General features: G+C 36.6%; 1 protein-coding gene across 1 annotated transcript; it reads right to left on the minus strand.

Annotated features, from left to right (window-relative positions):
• Window positions 1-36: 36 nt before the first annotated feature.
• Window positions 37-21,641, minus strand: WDR41 (WD repeat domain 41). Its single transcript, XM_065739747.1, has 13 exons — window positions 21,570-21,641; window positions 18,874-18,989; window positions 14,467-14,515; window positions 13,477-13,608; window positions 13,049-13,111; window positions 12,445-12,556; window positions 10,892-10,954; window positions 9,568-9,678; window positions 8,518-8,702; window positions 5,303-5,424; window positions 4,373-4,461; window positions 2,745-2,875; window positions 37-862 (listed from the first exon to the last, which is right to left on the minus strand). Exons 1-13 carry the CDS (start codon window positions 21,618-21,620, stop codon window positions 722-724), a joined length of 1,365 nt encoding a protein of 454 aa, XP_065595819.1. The 5' UTR covers window positions 21,621-21,641; the 3' UTR covers window positions 37-721.
• Between the last annotated feature and the right edge of the window lie 369 nt (window positions 21,642-22,010).

Below are 22,010 nucleotides of genomic sequence, written 5' to 3' on the forward strand. Positions count from 1 at the left end.
TGGCAGAACAGATCGATTACTGTTCTGTAAAAAATCCACAGTAAGGCCAGCACCTTCATGACTGACAAATGAATTTAATGAGTACACTATGTAAAAACTAACTAATCAATCACACTTCATGCTAGACATCATAGTGTTATTATACAAACTTGAGTGTAGGTTAACTCACAATAAAACTGCAGTTGTTCTAAGATGGAATTATTTCTGTTTTGTTCATTTTTTTAATAAGTACATAAATCTGAGCTATCAGTGACTATGGTCTTTCAGACTTCTGATGTAAGAAATAAATTATATAAAGCAGGAAGCCCTACTGAGTCTCTTTTCCACACATAACACTGTGGAAACATAAGTCATGTAACACAGCTGCTTTAGTCATGATCTAACTAACTATTTTAACAACTCTTTAATTTTGTTATTCACTCATGGTTGCATTTTTTTTTAACACTAGGAATAATAATATAAACTATTTAATAAGCCATCACTACCTTCAGTCATTTAAGGGAACACAATTTCTGCTGACAGAATAAGTCAAATAAGCTTCAACATACAAAATTCTCCTTTGAGAAGAGTAGCCATAAAAATCCAGTATAATACATGACATTAAGTGTAAACCTTAATGATAGTCACATCCCCAGTAGCTCAGACTTCCCCTCACATTCACATTTAAATGTATATCCAGTTATGCACATTTAGCCTGTATTGAGGCAATTTAAAATTTAAGTTACAAATCACCATTTTGTGCCAGTTTCTGAAATAACGTTAAACTGCGGAGTCTAGATTCTCGTTCACCATCCTTCCACAATATAATGAGATGGTCAGCAGAGCATGTAACCAGTCCCAGTTCACTGAAGTACAGGAACATCTGCAATGAAACCATTATGATTATTATGAGACTCATATGATACTATCAGCTGGCTTAAATGCTAAGTGTAAAGCTGGAATGAACAACTATGTGTCTTAAATGGTTCTGTTCAAGCATTAGGTATGCCAAATTACAACATATATTTTCTGTATGTTTGAGAAGTCATAAAATATCTATACAAATACAATCCTTAAACAACACTTTGCCCTGAAAGATTTTCATGTGAAGAAGGAAGTAAGACTTTACAGATAGGGAAGCTAAGGTGATGCAACTAGAATACATTTTCTAAGTCAGCAGTAGCAGAGGGCTTGACTTGCATGACCTCTGTCTTACAGTTACTGCTTAGAAACAGAAGCCACTGTACTCTTCATTTGACTACACCATTCCCACACAACAACACACAAGCTGCTCCCACCAGGCCTTAAGGAATCAAGAATAAATACCTGTATCAGAGACACCAGCACACACCTGGTCACACACACAGGCAGTGATACAGGAGAAATAATAGCAGTGGAGCAATTCCACAAGAACAATGAAGCCAACAAGTCATGTAGTTACCCCTGACTTCAGTGACCATCACAAGGTTGCCTCTCATCAGCTGCTAACATTCCAACATAGCATCCAGTGGAATAGGGTCACACAAAGTCATCATGGCATACTTGCAGTGCTAAGACCTCTCATGATGCTGAAGGGATCTGCCTGGAGGAAGCACCAAGACTGTCCTACAGCCTATCTGCTCCAGTAAAAGCCAGTTATTAGTTTTCTGATTCCGGTAAAATACTCTGACCATCACATTTCATCCACCACTCAGCATCTCCAGCCTCAACTGCTCCAGTCTACCTGGAGTCTAAAATATTTTCTGTATGTAAAGCACTGCAGGAAATCAGTTTCACCATTACCTTAGCTGCCAATTGACTCTGAAGCATCCCAATAAAACATATAGAAACAAAGCAAAGAAGACAAGAGACAAAATATACACTGTACCTGCTTTTGTGGGTACCTACTTTTCTTACTGCTAACATGGCCTCTAATAGTTTTGGAAACAGACTTAATGAAAAAGATAGGAGAGAGACAGAAAATTGTGCAGAAATCTCTGTAGCAGATGTGATCATCATAGCTACTAGCCTGAGTCTTTCAGCTTTTACCAGTCATGAAATCCAGTTAGTCTCATGAATACTTCTGAGCAAAACTACTCCAGGACCTGCCCCTCTCCTCCCTTCCTCTTTACCAAACCTTTTCCCTGCTCCTACCAAGAATGTTTGTATCAGTTCACTGTAACAAAGTAATTTTTCACTCCAATGTGTTTGCCAAGAAATAACATTGAAAACCCTAGTGTGGGGGGAAAATACCATTTAAAACAAAAATATACTCTGTTACGCAGATAGAAGCACAGCAGAATGCCTGATCTAAAATTAAAAGATAACCTTAATACTCACAGCACAGGGGGCTAAATTTGCTGGATTGGTTTCATTTTTTATGAAATTGATGGGCTGTTAACTTAAGATGAAATTCTGAGTAAACATCCAGTTCCCAGTTGCAGTGGTTGCAGTCTACACAGAAACCCAGTATCCCACTATATTTTCTGTACCATTTTGGTACAGAATCCTCAAGCATCTGCTACTGCCTGAGCTCTAATGAACTTTAATTTATTAATATTATTGTTTTCAAATTTCTACATCCTCCATACAATCAATGTGTCTATTTATTAGTTGCTAAATTCTGATGAATTTAGAAGGACCTAAAGTGAAGGATTCCTATGCAGATTGTGTGATGAAGACATTCCCAGATCTACATAGTCAAGAATTACAGCTGCTTAAAGAACATATCCAAAATCACTTAAGTAAATGAAATTCACTTTTTCATCCTACTAAAATGGGCTTACCTGTACAGCTGATGAATGACCAATCAAATCACCAACTAGCTCCAGGAAATGCATACATGTATTCTCCTGCACCTTCTTAGTTTGGTTTGCCTGCTTATTTGCCCTTCCAAATCCCCACATGTTGAAGAACCCTGTAGGAAAAAAAAAAAAGAGAAGAAAAAACGTTTTTATTTTGTCCAGAAAAAAAAATAACACCCACAATTTTTATTTTTATTTCCACTAGCTAAAAAGAAATCTTTGAGAGTTGCTTATAATCTAGAAGGACAGTCTATATGAGAAAGTAATTGACATATTGCTCTGCACAGCATTTCTGTATCCGAATTACTCATTTTGATGAAGGAAACACAGATATTTTGACTCTTGTTATAATGTGGCTAATTTTGCATTACTCACTTGGATGAGAAAATATATGTATTTAGCAGAAAATGCTTAAATGAACTAACTGAATGGCGAAAGTTGATGTAAGACAGCAATGCTCTTCCTTGCTGTCATTTGTGCTCAGGATAGAGAAATGAGGTGCCAATCCAATCCCTGTGTCCTTCACTGAGCTTTAGAGCACTGCACAAAAGTGGCAAGCAAGTTTTTGGTGCTGAATTGCCTCTTTTCATACCACTTACTGACTTCTTGTTTTGTCTTAAAATCATCACCTAAACTGTGCAACAACAATCCTCCACACATTCCACTCAGACAGCAAGAAAATACTTATCTGAAGAACAGCATAATTACATTTACAGAAGTAAGAAAGTTGAGTTCTACACACAATGGAGTTCTGTCTTTGTTCCTGCCCCCACCCTCTGGTCAGTCAGCACACGAAAAGTGTGCTAGGCTACAGCCTTAGTGCAGGGCAGATGACAAGAGAGATGACTTAAGGGATTCCTCAGAATGAAAACAGCACAGCAACAGCAGTCCAGCCATCACACAACTGCATATGGCTTCTTTCAAATTTAACTCCAATGATCGAAATTAGACATTTCCAATGTGAAAACAAACACATCATAATAAGCAGCTTAACTGCACAGGCCAGTTGCCATCAGCAAGTCTGAAACAGGACATTCCTGAAAACATGTTCCTAAGCCAACCCAGAAGGCAAAAAAGATTTGCAATTAGAAAACAATATTAGAAAAAAATTTTTATAATTACTATTGGTCAGGCAACAAGACCATGAGGACTATATGCAAATGAAGCTGGGTACAGACTCAAAGTGAGTCCCAGGTTCAAGGAGAAGATAAAGAAATTGTGTGTGTGTGTGCGCGCGCTAGCTTTTCATTTGCAAGCTTGTCTTTAACTTTCTTAACAAGGTTTTGCAACTTACATTTGGAGTACCCAGTACAATGAGACGTGAATTAAAGTTTGTTGAGAGAGATAATAGTTTTTGTCAGACCACCAAACACATCTTAAAACTGAAATAAGCTTTATTGCACAGAACTGCTCCAGTAGGACCTCAATTCTCAAATCAGATCTTAGGTGGCTTGTATGCCCAATGTATTCTCCGATTTCCCTCACACATCTGTCTCAGCTGATTGATTACATGATATTATCTCATCTTACAAAGCCTTCAAACCTCTCTACACCTGAATAGAGTTCCCTGGTTTTCTAAGTGCTGTTTTCACCCCACCCTCCCAGCAAACCTGTTGGAACTGGTTCTGCTGGCATCTGCTGCTTTTCTCGGAGCTCCCAAATGCGTACACTGCCATCTTCTGAACAGGATATCAGCTGCCTGTCAGAACAGTTGATAGACAACACAAGCAGAGATTCAAATAAACTGTATCTGCAGCAGGACAAACTATAATGGACTTGAAAAATAAATGGAAAACAGATATGTTTTCAAACCTTTTTAAAAATATATCACATTAGAACACATTTAGACTGCAAACAATAACTTCAGCAAGCTTACTTTCATTATGCAAAACCATATCATTTTATGGAAAAAGTACAAGGGAAAAATAGCCTTTATCATTACACACAGACACTGTGCTTTAAGAAACATTGATTTACAAGATCAAGACCCAAATTTTTAGCTTCTGGTAGAATTTTGCTCCATCACACACAAATATTAAGGGACTTAAAAATACAGCTCCTGACTTATATATGTAACAAGTTTTTCATGTTATTTTCATTAATTTTTAACTTGGCTATCAAAAATAAGTTCTAGCCAAAAATTCTGCTCTAATGAAGAAAGGCTGCAAGTTGTTTTTGGTTTTTTTACTAAAATATTTTGTTCATTCTTAAATATTTAAGGAAAATGATTTACCAGATCTGCCATAGGATAAGTAAAAAGCCATTAAGATATATGTTCACAACGCAGGCAAAAGTGTTCAAGAATTCTGACTTTGAAAAAAGCCAAGTTTTTTATTTTGAATCTCAGTCCAGCACACTGAATTAGTTATTTCACATGAATTTCAAGAATCAAATCAACAAGTTCTACCTAGTAAAAGCAAATCAAATGAAAGATTAAGTCCCTGTCCTAGAAATTAGATGTAGATTTGTAGACTGTATCTAGCCACTCTGAGAAGTTCTGCATTACTTTACTGCATGACAAAATGCACCATGCCTTGTACCTGTTTGGAAGCATCTCAATGTGCAGTACAGACGAGTCATGAGCATTTCTCTGGCAGGCAATCACACGCTTCATTTGAAGATTATATACGTATATGCCTTTCCCAACTGCAGCATACACATGCTGGAAAGAAAATTCAATGGAACAACTTATAGAAACAGACACTGAAAGATCACACAGTGTGTTATGGATTTCCAGCAGTCCTTACGACATCACCTAGTCAGCACATGGCTAGTTTCTGCCCTGATGTTAACTGCTTTATCAAAGCAGTTAGTAAGCAAGTTTCAGGAAAAAAAATACTGGAAGAAATGAGAGATACTCTACTGTAAGCAGTTATTTAATTTCAGTATTTTCACCTATGTTACAGTCTAAACAGAAACCAGGGATACCAACAAATTAATGCATTCCTACAATTAAACATTTATATTCTTACACTAGAAGTATAGCTCTATGTTTTAACAAACACTACTTTCCTTGAGAAAGATTGAGAATTCAGGAAGCTATCCTGGATTTTGGGCTTTGTTCTTTGTTTTTAATTTTAATTTAACAAAATCTGTACAAAAAAGTTTTACTCAAGGATACAGGCTCTACTAACAGATATGTAGAAAAGGAACTCCCACGTATTACACAATACTGTAGAGACCAGTAATCATTTTATATGCAAGGCTCTCAGAAAAAATGCAGGGATTCCATCTGATAACCAGCATGGTCCTAAGAAGCCACAAATACCTTTCACATCATTGGACCTGGATCTTATTATGAGTTAGCTGTAATGATTTCAGAAAAGAAGAGCCATACAATCGATAAATACTTGGTGCCAAACAGGAATGAAAGACACTCCTATTCAATATATTCCAGGACATACCTTGTTTAAGCAACAGTACGTTGAACCTTTTCCCCGAATGGCCTGCTTCCATCCACACAGTCTCAACATCAATGTCTCACAAGCAGATCACTCTACACACTCGTCAACATTTCATAAAATTGCTAATCTAGGGGCTTTAACTAAAATTTCCTATATATATGGGGAGGACTGCTCCAAAAGTAATGCCTCCTATTTTATTATGTTGACTCATAACATCAGAGACAGATGTTGGTATTATGGCAGTAGAGGTTGAACATTCCCACCAACATTCCATTGCCATGTGACAGATGGCAGCAGAGGGACAGTATGAAACAAAGGTGTGTCACTGAATTCTTCCACATGGAAAAAATGGCACCCTCTGACATTCATTATAAACTGAATGTTTATGGAGATCAAACAGTGGACGTAAGCTCAGTGAGGCAGCGCACGGTACATTTCAGCAGTGCTGACAGTAGGCCACTTCTTCTTGTGCAAACTTTCATGAGCATGGCATGTAGGAGCTTACTCGTGTATTTTTGCCAGCAGTGACTATGCTGAAATATAGCCTTTTGTAACAGAGAATTTGCTCTGTCAAACAGTGTTATTGTGCTTTTTGAAGCTGTTGTCGTTTCCATGGAAACCAACAGGAGGCATTACTTTTTGAGTGATCAACATACATTCAACAATGTCTCAATGTACAACAGTAGAGTAATGTTCTTTGTTTGGGTTTGTGGGTTTCTTTGGTTTTGTTTTATTATTTACATCTACGGTGAGAGCTCTGAAACCACTGAAATTAAAGTCATTAGCTCTTTCGTTACTTTTCCATTTTGAGACACACTCTTGACTTTTATAAAGGTTACATTTATCATCTGCAAAAGGTGCTCTTTACCAAAAACACTCCTTTTACCCTGACAAAACTGTGGACTTAAAACCCCAAGAAAATAACAGATGAGGAAGCATGAATTGTACTCTGATGTTAACAAGTAGGTTAAGCACACAGGTCAGGAGGTGCATTTCATAGCACGCTTTTTTTAGTATTGCCAAAACTTTACCATCCATTGGATTCTGAATGGTGCTATGCCTACAAACACAGCATCAAATTAGACGAGCTCTTCTCCAGCTATACGACTACCTAGTATGCCAACAAGGCTCCTAACAGAGAATTAATCACTTTTAAAAATATATATTTAAAAAAAAATCACAAACCATGAAGAACTGTGATCTGCTTTTAGATAGCAGGAAACAAAGTAATTCGCCATCGGAATACATTTCTTCTCCACTTTCTTGGTAGGAACTTTACAAGCCAAACAAAGACAGATCTCTCCTATAACCTTCTCTTTCAGGACATAGGAAGAAAAGGTGATTCTAGTGCTGCCACTCAAACTTCACAATAAATAGAAATAGTTCAAAATTCTTCAGTAATCTGTGTTCAGTTCAATTCCATGAATGGAAGAAAGTCCACAGCAGACTCAGATAACACCCTATTCAATACTTCAACTACTTCTGAACTTGTCAAAATTCTTTTTCTCCTATAAACTCCATCTAGAGCATCTTTTGTCTTCAAAACATTCTGACTCCTTGCTCAAATCACAGAACTTCTGAACAAGACTGGCTTTTTATTCCTCAGCATTCCATCAGAACAACATATTATCCTACATTTAAACACAACTACATCTCTCTCCCTCTACTCCTATTCATTCATCCTATTTCTCTTTACAGCACTTTGAGAATGTTTGTTTCATAATCATGAAAGACCTCACGTGATGACTTGGCCCTCAGACTGCATTAAGGCTTTTCCACTGTTTTATTCTGTTATAACTCAGAACTTCAAATATATTTTGAGGACTTTTTTTTTCTAAAATCATTCCCTTGCAATGCATGTTCATGTTCCAGAACAGAATCCCAATAATGAAATATTTTTTTTCCTTTGCTGCTAACAGGTGGTAACATTTCTCAAAAGTAAACAGCAATATGACAATTATTACCCCTTCCTGAACAAGGGCTGAGCTCTCCTAGGTTATGTACAAAGTTACTAGACAAGAGATGGGTTATTTTGAAAAATGCCATTCCAGAACCATGTCACACAAAATGCACTATTTTTTTCCTAATGGTACTTAAAAAAGCTCATTCTTACTTGTCAGTGAAAATCAACACAACAGTTGTTGTGACAGTCCATTATGTTAGTTTCCATAACACCAGCATCCTACAACCTGCAGTTAGCTCAATGACCAAAATCTGCATATAAAAAATGTGCACATTTTAAATAAGCCTATCATACTACTTACAACAACAACCAAACTGAAAACACAAAACATTTGGCTTTTTCAGTAAGATCAGACTTGAAGTAGTTTGCTCAGCTTAAGATTTTTTACCTCCTCATCAGATGCTAAGTGTCGAACTGAAGTTTCATTTGGACTTTGGAATAACTTTATTTCTGTCTGTGCATCTGGTTGGACAGAAGAGTCCCAGAAGTTGCACTCAGATGCCTGCTTTGTCCAGTCAAGTGCATCCCAAACTATTAACTCACCCACATGAGAACCTGTCACAAAAGTCAAATCTAGAGAGGAAGAAAAAAAATCACATTGAAATCATGTTATATTAAAACAAACAGACAAAAAAGAAAGAAAAAAAAACAACATCAATTTTAGATAAGGTTACAGCCCTATATAGAAAAAAGCTTATGTTAACATAAAGCAATGTAGAATACACAGTCACTACCTGACTGAACAAAATCCTCTCCCTCTTGAGAAAATACTCATTTCATTACTTAGAACAGCTTAGGCAACCGAAAGGAGCAAAGAGGACATTCACTTCCTGCAAAGCACACTATGACAAAGGCAGAGACCATCACTGGAAGTACGTACAAGTATTTGAAGTTCATATGTCGACAACATGAAAAAGCCTCTTATTTCTTTGATAAGTAGGTACATCAGTAGGCCAGAAACAACCACCACAGAATCCAAATTTTATTCTTTCCATCTCTGCTCAACAGGCCCTTGGTGCCAATGTGGTTGGCACATACAAGCCAGAGGACAAATATACGCTCTGTCACACTGGGAATAACTTGTCCTGGGCTCAGAGGGAATTCAAAGAGACAGATAAGACAGCAAAGCAGAAAGGATTGGTAACTGCAGTCTTTACCCAGACAAAATTTCAGGTAGTCACTTGGTCCTGCCAAAATGAGCAGCAGAGATCACATCATCTTCCAGAGCCTCTAAATGATGCACCTACGTGCAGGCCTATATCTGTACTCCCTTTGAACCTTTTCTACATCATAATCTGCTTGGTTTTATTTCCCATTTCACTGCCCTCACAGCTACCACAGAAAGGTTCACCTGCTAGTTATGAAGTTTCAATCCAATTACAAGTTTGGTCCCAACAAGCAGTGCACAGCTGAAATATTCCACCAAACCCCCTCTTACCATTGACACTGACCAATGACAAGATGTTATCCTGATGATCAACAAGGCGTTTTACTTCAAGGATACTCCAACCTTCAGACTTATCACTGGAAGCAATCAACCTAAAAATGACTTCCAAGACAAAGAGAGAACTGACTAAATAAGCTTTATCATTTGTCAGAATAAATTATAGATACACTCAAATAAAACACATCATATTCAGACGGACACAAATTTAAGCACATTAAAAGTGAGACAGTGCAAGATGTGCAATTCCACTTACGATCACCTCTTTAACTGCTTGCCTCATAACACAAAAATCTGAATAATTTATTACAGTGTTATTATTAATGTCTCTTATTACAGCAGGTGTAGGCACCAAGGATTTCTACCTAGTATCTTTTAAATGTGGAGACTTGATCAACACCAGAAGTTGTACAAATCAAAAGTATTAAACATCTGTAATGATAAGCAAGGAAAAAAAAATCTCTGTCTCAAAGACTTATTAAACAAAAAGATGCAATATTCCTTAATAATGCAGTCAAAATCTCCAGGAATTTAGACTTTCTTTTAACCAGTCTTGGAATTTCTTTTACGCTATCTCAAGGGCACATCAGAACTGTGGGAATTTCAGATGGAAGTTTATTCTGCTTATGAGTAAAGTCTACGCATGAGAAGATTATTTTTAATTTGCTCCCAACTCTTTGATCAAGCTGTAAGATGTTTGTTGTTGTTGGTTTTTTTTTACATTTAAGCATTTAATAATATTGGGCAAAATCTGTTGTTTTGTGGAGTCATTGCTACGCTTTATGTCTCTTTCTACATTTTGGCATTTCAATAGTTTCATAAAACATTCTTAAAAGGCTCCCCACCTAGCTAGTAGATAATTTACAGTTTGCTTACATAGAAAAGCCCATCTCTAAGTGAGTATCAGAAACCACCACATCATCTACTTACAGCTTAGGATATTGCTTTATTGGCAATACTGCATTATGTACCTTAGGATACAGAGTTCCTAGGTATCGAACATCTATGAAAACAAACCACAAGTTCCAGACCAGAATAACAAATGCAGATACTCACAATCAGATCTGGAGAGGTGGCATTAATAATACTAAAAGAATGCAGAGAAGTTTTCACCATTTCTTGATGAAATTTCTGAAGGAGATGAGTACTATCTGCTTTATTGTCAAATAAATAAGAAAACACAGGAAAGTTGCTAATTTCACTAATTAGTCCCTTTCACTTTTCCTACACAATTCCAGCAGTGTTCCATGCACAGGTATCTCTGACAAGCAACCAATGACAGAGGATTCAAAATGTAACAGAAATGCAGTATACTCACTTAGTTCTTTGCCAACAGCAGCTGCAACACTATTTTTAGGCAATTCAACCAAAGCACTAATACCTTTTAAAAAATAGAAGAAATAAGGGAGAAAACAGTATTTATTGACCAAAAGAAAACACAGTTAACTGGTAACTCCTTTTCAGTAAGGCTTTCCATAATTTTCCTTCCACATACAAATTACTAGCAAAACAAAATCATACTGCATGAAGCCAAAGTAAAACCACAACAGAAGTGAACAGATTACTTCAGAAGGAGATACAGTTTGGTTCAGAAACCAGAATTCTGAGCACCTTGAGAGAGAAGCTACAGCTCTTACCAATAATCTTTTTATTTTAATTAGGGCTAAGATGTTTATGTCCTAGTGCTGGACAACATCAGCAGTGGTAACTACTGAGACTCTAAACACATGAGTTGCTAAAATTATTAGAGATACTGATATTACCACAATATACTTGAGATTAAAATATTGTGCAGAGCCAGCTGAAGCAAAACGTGGCGTAAGATGTCCAGCTTACTGTTATTCTGCCTTTATTCAGCACAGACATTCTACAGTTTCTGCTGCCACACCATTATGGGAAAATTCCCTAAAGAATAAGCAATCCTTTTCTTTGCCCAAAAAGGAAGCAATGGATTAGGAGGGCCAATGATGTGCATTCCACTGTCAACATCCTGTACAGAAGTTTAAATAGCACTCCATGCTACTGACTACAAGCATCACTTAGAACTGCTGCTACTGGTAGGATACCTTGTATCAAACCTAAAGAATTACTGGTATCCCTGAAGATTCAGAAGGGTTTTGCTTACCACTACCGTTTTCTATGACAAAAATAAGGAAAAAAAATGGTTTCAATTTTGAATTTGATTCACAGCTTCCTAGCTACCTTTGTAAAGCACAGCAATAATAAGTAACAATTTTCTTTATGTGGGTAGATAATATATAAGGTTATTAACAGAAAAGCATGACTGACATTAAGGTTTTGATACAGTAAATATAAATATATAAATTATATATATATATTTATTATATATATATTTATTATATATAAATTAAATACAGTAAATATAATCAGATCTCAATCGTCTACAAAATATATATATATATCATTGATTCTTAATAATAAAAATAATGTTTTACTGCTCTACTACTAACATCACTAAGTTTTAAATAGAAATAATAAAACCCCAGCTCCCTCATAGATAAAGTGAAAAGATCTGACCCCCATTACAGCAAATACCTAAATGTCAGTAAAGAGGGTCTAGCCCTGAAAGATTCCAAGTTAAATGGAATACACAGTTACTGTAAAAAATTTAGAATAACAGTAAAGTACAATAGTTACTGAGGTTTGACATACTCTTTTATTCACACAGCACAGGAGATTAAAAGCAGTCTTAATTCTGAAATGATGAAGTTTGACATTTTTAAAAAAGCAGCTCTAATACATAATGTTATCATTAAAATTAAAGAGAATTTGCCAAGTTGGTTTTGCATCATTATACAGACCCATTTTACTTGCACTTTAACTGCTATAATGAGTCATTTACATTTTTACCTGCATCAGTAAGATGACTGGTCTTACACAAGAGATCTAATTTTCGGTTCCAAACACATAGATCACTCCCTCCAGACAACCATACATCCAGTCTTTGAAGGACTGTCAAACACTGTAGAACAAAAATCAGATATATGTCCCCTGCAAAAGTTCTACAGGGAATTTTTCACTGAAGTGATTATGAGGTTTAGCTAGATGATCCTGTAAGTACTATGAAATACAGTATCAAAGTGTTAGTTTCTAGAGAAATACAGAATTGGTTATATACTATACATTACATTTATCCTAACTAAGATACAAGAACTGATTTTTTCCAATTAACATCCAAGAACAGTTTGATTGTAGATCACCTTTCCCAGTGCAATAACAAAACAGAGGTATAAAATCATCCTTAATCTATAGCCTTCAAAAAAAAAGGAATTAAAAGTTCCAGAAAGAAACTAACAACTGTGACCAATTCTCAAGCAGTCACTGTCTAAGGGATACATCTTCTTAAATTACACTGTTGTTCATTCAAATAAACTTGCCCATAAGACTCATGACCCACACAGAAAAGATTACTGTGCGCAATAAGACAGGCAGACTTAGGGTTTGCTCAGCTTACCTTCACCGTAGAATGGAAACATGATACTTTTTGAACCTGTCTGCCAGTAGTGCAGTCCCAAACCTGGCTTAATTCATTAAGGAAATTGATTTAATATATTTATCATAACTGCTGTATTTTTAACTGAAGGAAGGACTGGGACAAAGGTATGCAGGAACTCAGTCTTTGGGTTTCTTTTGGATTGTCTTTTCAGAAGGAAAAAAATGATATAGTAACAATTGACTCTCATTAGGATTAATTTTCATAGTAGATATTACATGTAACTGTAAGCAATGACTAGAAAAATCCTAGCGTGATCCAACTATATGTACTGGATACTACCAGCCAATAAATTCAAACAAAACGTAGCCTCTGTAAATGCTTCCAGTAAAAAAAATAGAAATAAAAAAGAAAATAAACATTCAAAACCTCTCCAGATACAAGGATACAATAACTGTTCTATCAGCTGATGCTGATAAAATTAAATTACTGTTTTCTTCAGTAGCGTCTGATGAAAAAAATGGTGCTATAGCTGTAATTTTGTGTGTGTGACCACAAAGTTCAAAAAGTTTCTCTCCAGTCTGAAAAATAAAAACAGGGAAAATTAAGGGTATAACTTGGATTAAACCTCTTATAACACATGACACAGGTACCAAACAACTTCTGAAAGCAAAAACTTCTAAGAGTCTAAAATCTCAATTTCTAAAATCATTTATGGTTTTGCTTCTTACTAGACCTTCAACACTTTCCAAGATCTTAACCTGAATTAAACAAGTACATACATAAAGAGTACTACATAACAAAAACTACAGTGGTTATTAGATTTACAGAGCACAACTGTAGACGATTTCCATAATCAGAGTTTTATCACAGCAAGCAAGGCCTTACTCTGAAACTGTGTGAAGCTTAGCTTTTACTGACTAGTGTTTTTCCAATCAAGTTCTGTGTTAGCTCTCCATTTGTCTTGGCAGTTATAATGCAGTTATTGCAAATGGAGCTACCAAGATATCCTTGAAGCGTATATATAATCCTGGGATACTGGGATCTTGCTACATATTTATCAAGTCTATAGTTAGCACCTTGGTGTTTTCAGCAAACACTGAACATATATTAAATGAAGAATTAGTCAGAAGTTCATATTCCCTTCTGCTTTTCACATTAACAGAAAATTCCCCAAATTGTGTAAAAATCATGCCACCACAAAACATTTCATCTTTTAAAAATTATTTTTCTCTTATGTTCACAACACAACTTTTATTTTCCTAGTTCCTCTTAAACTGAGATTTGACAAACTCCACGTCTACATTTTCAAATAGTTTTTCTGATACAAAGCCATGCAGCATTTCTTTATGCCAGTAGACTTTTCTAACAGGTGTCCCTAATGCTTATCCTCTCTTAAACAAATAAGTTACCCCCCTATACACTTAAAAAGAGCCAACCTGAGCATTCCACAAAAAAATGATTCCATCATCTCCTGCAGATGCAAACCTGATAGGAAAAACACAGTGAAATCTTAAATACAGCATAATATATAATGGAACAGAAGTAAAAATACACATTAAAAATATTTCAAATATCGGACTCTTGATTTTGATCCAAAGAATAAATAAATATCCATACATCTCAACTAGTTTTCAAATTGAAGTCCTGAAATCAGTACATTTAAATAGCTGTTTGCCAACAAAGAACAAAACTAAAGAATTTCAATAAATACTATTATAAACAGAAGCCCACATTGCAGAACCAATTCTCTTGTTGTTTAAAAAATTTAATGAAAGACCTTATATACTGAATAATATCACACCCAAAACCAAATACTATCAGTCAGAGCCAATTGGCTGCACAACATCAAACAAATTAGAAACCACTCATCTGAGCTCAGCAAAGGAGTAGAGGAGCCTGGTATTTATTACTGTATGTACAAGTAGCTTAAAAAACATCCCAGAAGGTCTGTATTTAAGGTGCCAGTAGGGAGTGAAACATGACTGTCCGCTTCTACTCTGCCCCATGAAGCCCCATCTGCAGTACTGAGTCTCCCAGTAAAGGAGGGATGTGGAGCTACTGAAACAGCTCCAGAGGAGGGAGGGCCACAAAAGATCTAAGGTCTGGAACACCTCTTAGAAAGAAACACTGAGGGAGCTTAGACTTGTCTAGTCAAGAGAAGAGAGAAGGCTCCAGGGAGACTTCACCACAACCTGTCAGTAGCCCCTTTTAACATATAAACAGAAAGGAGACAGAACTTTTACATGGGTAGATAGTAATAGGAAAATGGGGGAATGGTTTTAAACTATAAGAGGGTAGATTTAGGTTAGATATGTGGAGGAAATTTTTGCACAGGGTGGTCAGGAACAGGCTGTCTAGAGAAGCTGTGGATGCCCTATCCCTGGATGTGCTCAAGGCCAGGTTGGATGGGGTCCTGGGCAGCCTGAGCTGGTGGGTGCCAGCTCTGTCCATGGCATGGGGCTGGAAACAGAGCCTAAGGTTCCTCTGAACTGCAGCCATTCTACAATTCCATGAACTAAAATGTCTACTGAAGTTCAAGAAAGTAGTGAGGAAGAAAGGCTGTATCAGTTCCAGTATTTTTTTCTGTTGCCAGATACAATGAACTACATAAAAGTCCTTTCTTTTGGACTCTTACTTCGAGGCTTTGCTACTTGTGAAACCTGATAACAAAGTACATTTTTCTGGTTTAAAGTTACATTCCCTCAGCCTCTGTTGCTTTCAAATGCTCTCATTTTTTTTCTGTTATAGAAAGGAAAAAAAAAAGGGGGGCAGGAGGCAAATATACTTTTTTTTGCATCTTTTGTTATTTTACATCCAATCATGCCATTTCTTTAAAAAGAACAGAGAAAAAAAAAAACACAAAACAAAACACCACCTCTTCCATGCATGCCTTTGATAACAATTTCTCATCTTTAGTTGACTTTTAGCTGAATTACAACTTGTTTTGACATAGGGTCAAGAACTTAAATCAGACTCTCATATTTCAGCAAGATTCTTTTAAATTCCAGTTGCTTTCTCAACTGTCTGCCACTTTACAGAATTACAAGAAAGAAAACCGGTGTTTGAAAGAAGTTTTGAGTATGATTCATCAGCACAGAAGTCCAAAGTGCAGTTTTGTACTTCTTCAACATCTAACACCAGGATTTCTGTTTAAGCATACAATATACATTGTAGTCAGCTATCCTACAAGTACATCCTGTTCACCAAGGTAGTGTTTCATGAGTCATCTATATCTTTTCCAGGCATGATCACCACCCTCTGTAACCTTGCATGCTTCCTGAAGGAGTAAGGAATGGTCAAATAAGCAAGAAAGAAAGCTATACTTAAAACGCGTTATGAACTCTGTTTAGTTTAATGTGTCAAATGCTAGAGTATTACATGCAATTTTGTCTCAGTCATTTTTTGGAAGACTTGCTGAGGCTTAGCCTTCTTTAGCCATCTCCCAATCAATATGACCCTCACTTCACTGTCAAAAAAAGAAAAAAATACAAGAGAAAAGGAAAAAAAAATAAAATAAAAGAAAACAGCTTCTTGTTACATTTATACAGGATTTATTTAGTATCTTCAAAAACCAATCTGAGAAAATTTTCCACCCACTGGTTTTAGCTGAGCCACTGAGAAAACAAGAAAATCCTTCTGCAAAATTCTCAATAAGATGATATTATCTGAAGTTCTGAAGCGTGAAACTTGGCTTACAACAGTTGACAAAAAGCACACAATGGAATAGCAGCAGAAACTAAATAAAAACATTTCAGAAGCTGAGTAACAATACTAATTTTACTGAAAAGAATCAAGTGAAAAATATTATCAGCTGTTTAACAGCCCAGAAACTACAATATTCTTCATAAATAAAACCCTTGAACTACTGTTCAGTGAGGCGACTATCGAACTCTTCAAACTCTCAGAATATTAACCACCTATGTAACTTACTCCCCATCCAGATGCTATTTCACAATCCATCTTCCATGCAGCCACACAGGTTTTAGCTTCATGCTTATTATCGTTAGTTTAACTCCAATAATTTACCTGATACTATAAAATGATGCCCAAATGGTAAAAGATTTCTTTACATCAGAAAGTGCCTAAATCTAAGAACACCCTGGTATTTGTTTTAGGAAAAGTGTAACCTGAAGAATATTTATCTTTGTAACTTCTCTGAAAATGGAAAGGAAATGAAAGGTCTGAGGAAAAACAAACTACACTGTTTTAAATGAATTTAACTTCTGGTCCAAAAAATGTTGTGGAAATGCATGAAACTTTCCATTCTATAGTTATATTAAGAATGAAAACCGAGAACTTTCCATGGAGTGGAATATGTATACATTTTACATCTTGGAAACACAGCATCATTAAGGTTGGAAAAGACCTCCAAGATCATCCAGTCCAACCACTCACATATTACCAGTGCTTCCCCGCTTGAACTAATTGAGGAAAAAATGAACTAACTGGGGAATTGACATATCTTGCAAATACATCACATTCCTTCACAAAATGCCTGCTGAATACTGTGAAGATACAGGTAAGAGCCTGGTTTGTATCTGTGTAGTGTATTGAATAGTATGTTAGAAATATCCCTCTGCACATAGTCCATAAAAGACAATAAAATCCTCCTCAGCAAAGAGACCCCTGACTATTAAGTAACATAACTAGTTCTGAGGGTTTTCTATTTAATTCTTCAAGACAGCTAGGAGTCACTCTGGTTAGTACTGACTGAAAGCTTCACAACCTTATTTTAAGGCAGTTAATTAACTCCTTTCTTTAAGGATTATGTTAAATGAGAATTAAACAAGTTACAAAACACTAAGAACAGAACAAAGATACCAGGGAAAACACAAAAAATGTACAAAGTTAAAACTGAGAAAGATAATGGAACTGAAAGGTTTCAGATAAGTACAGCAAATTGCAAACAGGAAATTGGAGTAAATAAATAATACAGTGATTAGCCGTCATTTTGAATTTTAGTAGTCATTCTGCATAGAATTAAACTATGGAAAACTTCAAGATTTAAGAATTACACAGAAAAAATCGCATCATTCATAGATCAAGTGAATTAAGCACTGGAGTTTCAGAAGAAAGGACAACAAACGTGTTGCTTTGGACCCTACTGAAAAGGCAGAGATGTGAGAGTCCTGAAAAAAAAAGATTGAAAAGAAAGGAATAGCAATGTTCAGTATCATCAAGAATGTAGTATTCAGTTCTCACACTGTGGGCTACATACACTCTTTTGCTGAACCAAAACGTGAAGTATAACAGATATACTCAAATCAAGAACATAGAGCACACGAGTCATCAGTCCACTGAGGAAAAAAAGGAAGCACTACTCTGTAGCATCTCAAGAAAAAGTACGTCTATACATATACAGAAGTTCATAAGTTCATAAGGTTGGAAAGGACCTATAAGATCATCTAGTCCAACCATCCTCCTATCACTATCTCTACCCAACTACTAAATTAAGTCCTTTAGCACCTCATCTAAACGCTTCTTGAACAGCGCTAGGGATGGTGCCTACAGCGCTAGGGATGGTGCCTGAAAGAAGAAAAAGTTCAGCCCAGAAAAGTATGGGTTGAATTATCTAAAGGCACTTTTTTCAAACAAATGAACTTATATCAAGAAATATAGCTCCTGCACCATTCTTTCTCATAAAATAACAGCTTACACAAGAAGACAAACAAGGGAATAACATCATAAAAGAAGAGTGTTCACCCTATGTCTTTTTAAATCAAGGCTTTTCCCCACCCTTCCCCAGGAAAAATGGAGAACTGAAAATATTTCTACATTTTCAACAATATTATATGAAGCATTCCCAAGAACATTATGGAACAACTTAATATGCAATTTCATACCTGCAATCATCTATTTGTACTAGAAAACGTACTATGTCTTGATGACCTTTCAACACAAGGAGCTCCGTGTAAGGATTTTGTACTTGTTCTTCACCAATGGTCTGCACAGATGACTTCTAAAATACATTAAAATATAATAAAATTTATTTTGTGCTGACTTTATTACTTTCATTAGGTTTTTGTAACATTTAACAATCTATTTATAGGCTCGTGTGCAAAGGTATGGTTATATTAGAAGTTAAATTAATTTTATGAAGAAATAATTCTAATTAAAATCATTAGAAAGGCTCATTTCTTATCACTTCGAGTAAATTATATCCTTCTAGAGTATGTATTTTAAATCAAAACAGAGCATTTTCTGTTCGAAAAACATTTTGTACTGCTTTATTCACTGATATCCCATGATAAAAAGCCAGTTCAGTCACCAGCTACCACATGGATACAGTTTCATACACCATGCATTTAATTTTTCATTAACCTGCATATCCTGAGTGGTTTGTGAACCTCTCATATATTTCACCTACCTTTCAATTTTAAAATTCTATATAAAAACACCTTTAAAATAGGCATAAATGCTGTTCTGTTACACACACACACACACACACACACACACACACACACAAATATATATATATATGTGACTCTATTCACAAAATACCAAAGCCAACAGGTTAAAAAAAGCCATGAAGAATGATTAATCACTTCATAGAATGACATCTACAATTATCTCAACTAGAATATTAATTAAAAGCACTACAAATCACTTATAAATCACTAGCCCCTCATCTAGTCAAGTCAACAAAACACTGCATAGCACTACAATGTCAAGATAGGATAGTTCTGCTAATATTAATCATCAGTTTGTTCAATAGAAGACATCTTCTTTGTGTTTACAGTCTTCAGCATTATCGAACAACTTGCTATTAGACATACTGTTTTTAATAAGTTGAGAACATATAAACAGCTCAACAGTAACTGTGACAGAATTCTCCTGCTTCCTAACTTTATAAACTCTAGGACTGTCTATTCTATAAGAAACTATGCTGTAATACTGAAATTACTGAACACTGTAGCATAAACGAGAGATAATCCCACATGAGACAAACATGCTCAGAAATATCAATATTCTCTTGCAGGAATAATCAATTATTTTCTATTTGTTCTCTATTGGTACTATGATACTATACTTCACAAGTTAAGAACAACAAAATTAATTAAAAGGAAAGGAAATCTGTGTTATATTTAAAATGAAGGGGCTGTCAAAATGCTAGTTCTTGCAATTTTATCTTGGTTTTGTGGTATCTGATGCATTTCATGAAGCAACTGTTCCTCATTTTATGCAATTATGTGAGAATAGCAGTTCCCATTTAAAATAATGGAAGTATCATCCTCCGAGTTATAAAGAAAAGTCAGAGAAATATGAAAACTAACAGTTCAGCCATAAAAAGCAAATCAAAATATTTCTTAAAAAATAATCTAGCATTCTAAAACTCCTATTGATTTTGAGCTGATGACATAAGCGGTACTGTAGTTAGAAGACTTCAATTATTTTATTTAATAACAGAAACATAGATTCACAAAACAACTGCACCATTGTTTTGAAAAAGCCAGGACTTGAAACAGTAATATCCCAATTCTATATTTTGTGTTTTCTTTTTCTTCAGTGTAAAACAGCGATACTTCTTTTGAACCTGACTCATTTTTTCTTAATTCCATTTTACCTAAGAACACCCCTGAATACTGAAAGGTACAGTGCTATAATGTGATACAGAGAACAACAACACACACAAAAAAGCAGTTTTTTCCCTGGTTGTGTCATACTACAAGCTGTTCTCACTTCAGACTTCAATCAGTATCTTCTCACGTGTTAGATTACATGTGCATTCTTTCTCTAAAGAAGTCTGCTTGATGTAAACTGTTAACTGAACTCTTGTAGTGACACTGAGTTCTTAGAAGATAAGATGCCAATTCTAGTGAAATCCATTCCCAGCACAGCTTCAGAGCTTTCCGATAATCCCTGCAATTTGAAGCACTTCAAGGTGGGAAGAATGTACAGAAACAATCTACCAAAACTACGGGTACAAAAGTATACGGAGAATTTTCTGAACTTAGTGCGGAGCACAATAAGATAGGGTTGATATGGACATACACTTTGGCCATTAACATAAGAGATGCAGGAGCTCAAGTCTAAATTATACACTGTGAAACTGAGTGCCTAAGAAGAAATTCATATTTAAAATTAAAAACCTTTTCCAGAGGTTTTCACTATTCTCTCAGTGGTATGCCAGGCTCTAGTACCACAGTACAGCCGGGGTTTGGACTGATGACACAGGTCAATGGCACTGCCACGACAAACTGGAGCAGACCCACACTGCCACCGTCGTAAACACCGACACGAAAAACAAAACGAGATGCTGTCTCGTCAGCTGAAGAAGAATAGCTTCCTCATACCTGCCCGGATTACGAAAGCACGAAGCGTGAGGAGCCCTGTACCCTTTAGCCAAGTCCTGCTGAGCGCAGGCTGAGCTGGGCACCGCTCATGACGGGGCAGTGACAGCGCTGCCTCGCTCGCGCCCGGCACAGCACGTCGGCCATGTCAACAGCGCTACAGCGCCACCCCGCAGCACGCACGGAACGCTCCGGGGGGCTGAAGGGAGACGTCCCCCCGCCGACGGCCCTACCCGGCCCCGCCGTACCTCCGCTAGGCCCTGCGGCTCCCGGCCGCCCCCGATGAGCCAGCGCAGCATCCTTCCTCCGCCGCCTCGCTGCAGCCCCTGGCTGAGCGCTTCCCGGCGCAGGGCCTTCCCAATCGAGCTCCGCGCCGAGGAACGAGCGGGTGCCGAGAGGCGTGAGCAATCGAGCGCCGAGTGCGTCGGTTCCGCAAGGGGACGGAGGGTAGGGTTTTCCTTCTCTCGGTTCTTTTCTCCTGGCTTTCGGTTGCAGAGGCAGCGTGTTACAGCATGAGAATAACAATCCCGTCTTAATGCTAACCTCGTGCCTGTTTTCTGAAGTAAAAAGCCCCCCAAAGTGCCTCCAACATTTTCATTCATTTAACAGCTTCCCTTGGCTGTGACTGCTTGCATTCTCTTCTGCGCCACCCTGGGCTCCACGTTGAACTGGAGGAGCAAACACTATGC

Source organism: Cyrtonyx montezumae, unplaced genomic scaffold (assembly GCF_038088225.1).
Source record: "Cyrtonyx montezumae isolate F1298 unplaced genomic scaffold, pur_monq_1.0 scaffold_25, whole genome shotgun sequence".
NCBI lineage: Eukaryota > Metazoa > Chordata > Aves > Galliformes > Odontophoridae > Cyrtonyx > Cyrtonyx montezumae.

Excerpts from the sequence above, each read along its gene's own strand:
- WDR41 (XM_065739747.1), bottom strand. The coding sequence starts at position 21,620 with ATGCTGCGCTGGCTCATCGGGGGCGGCCGGGAGCCGCAGGGCCTAGCG. Across the intron at positions 18,990-21,569 it reads AGCCGCAGGGCCTAGCGGAG|AAGTCATCTGTGCAGACCAT; the intron begins GTACGGCGGGGC and ends AATGTATTTTAG. Across the intron at positions 2,876-4,372 it reads AGCAGAACCAGTTCCAACAG|GGTTCTTCAACATGTGGGGA; the intron begins GTTTGCTGGGAG and ends TTTTTCCTACAG.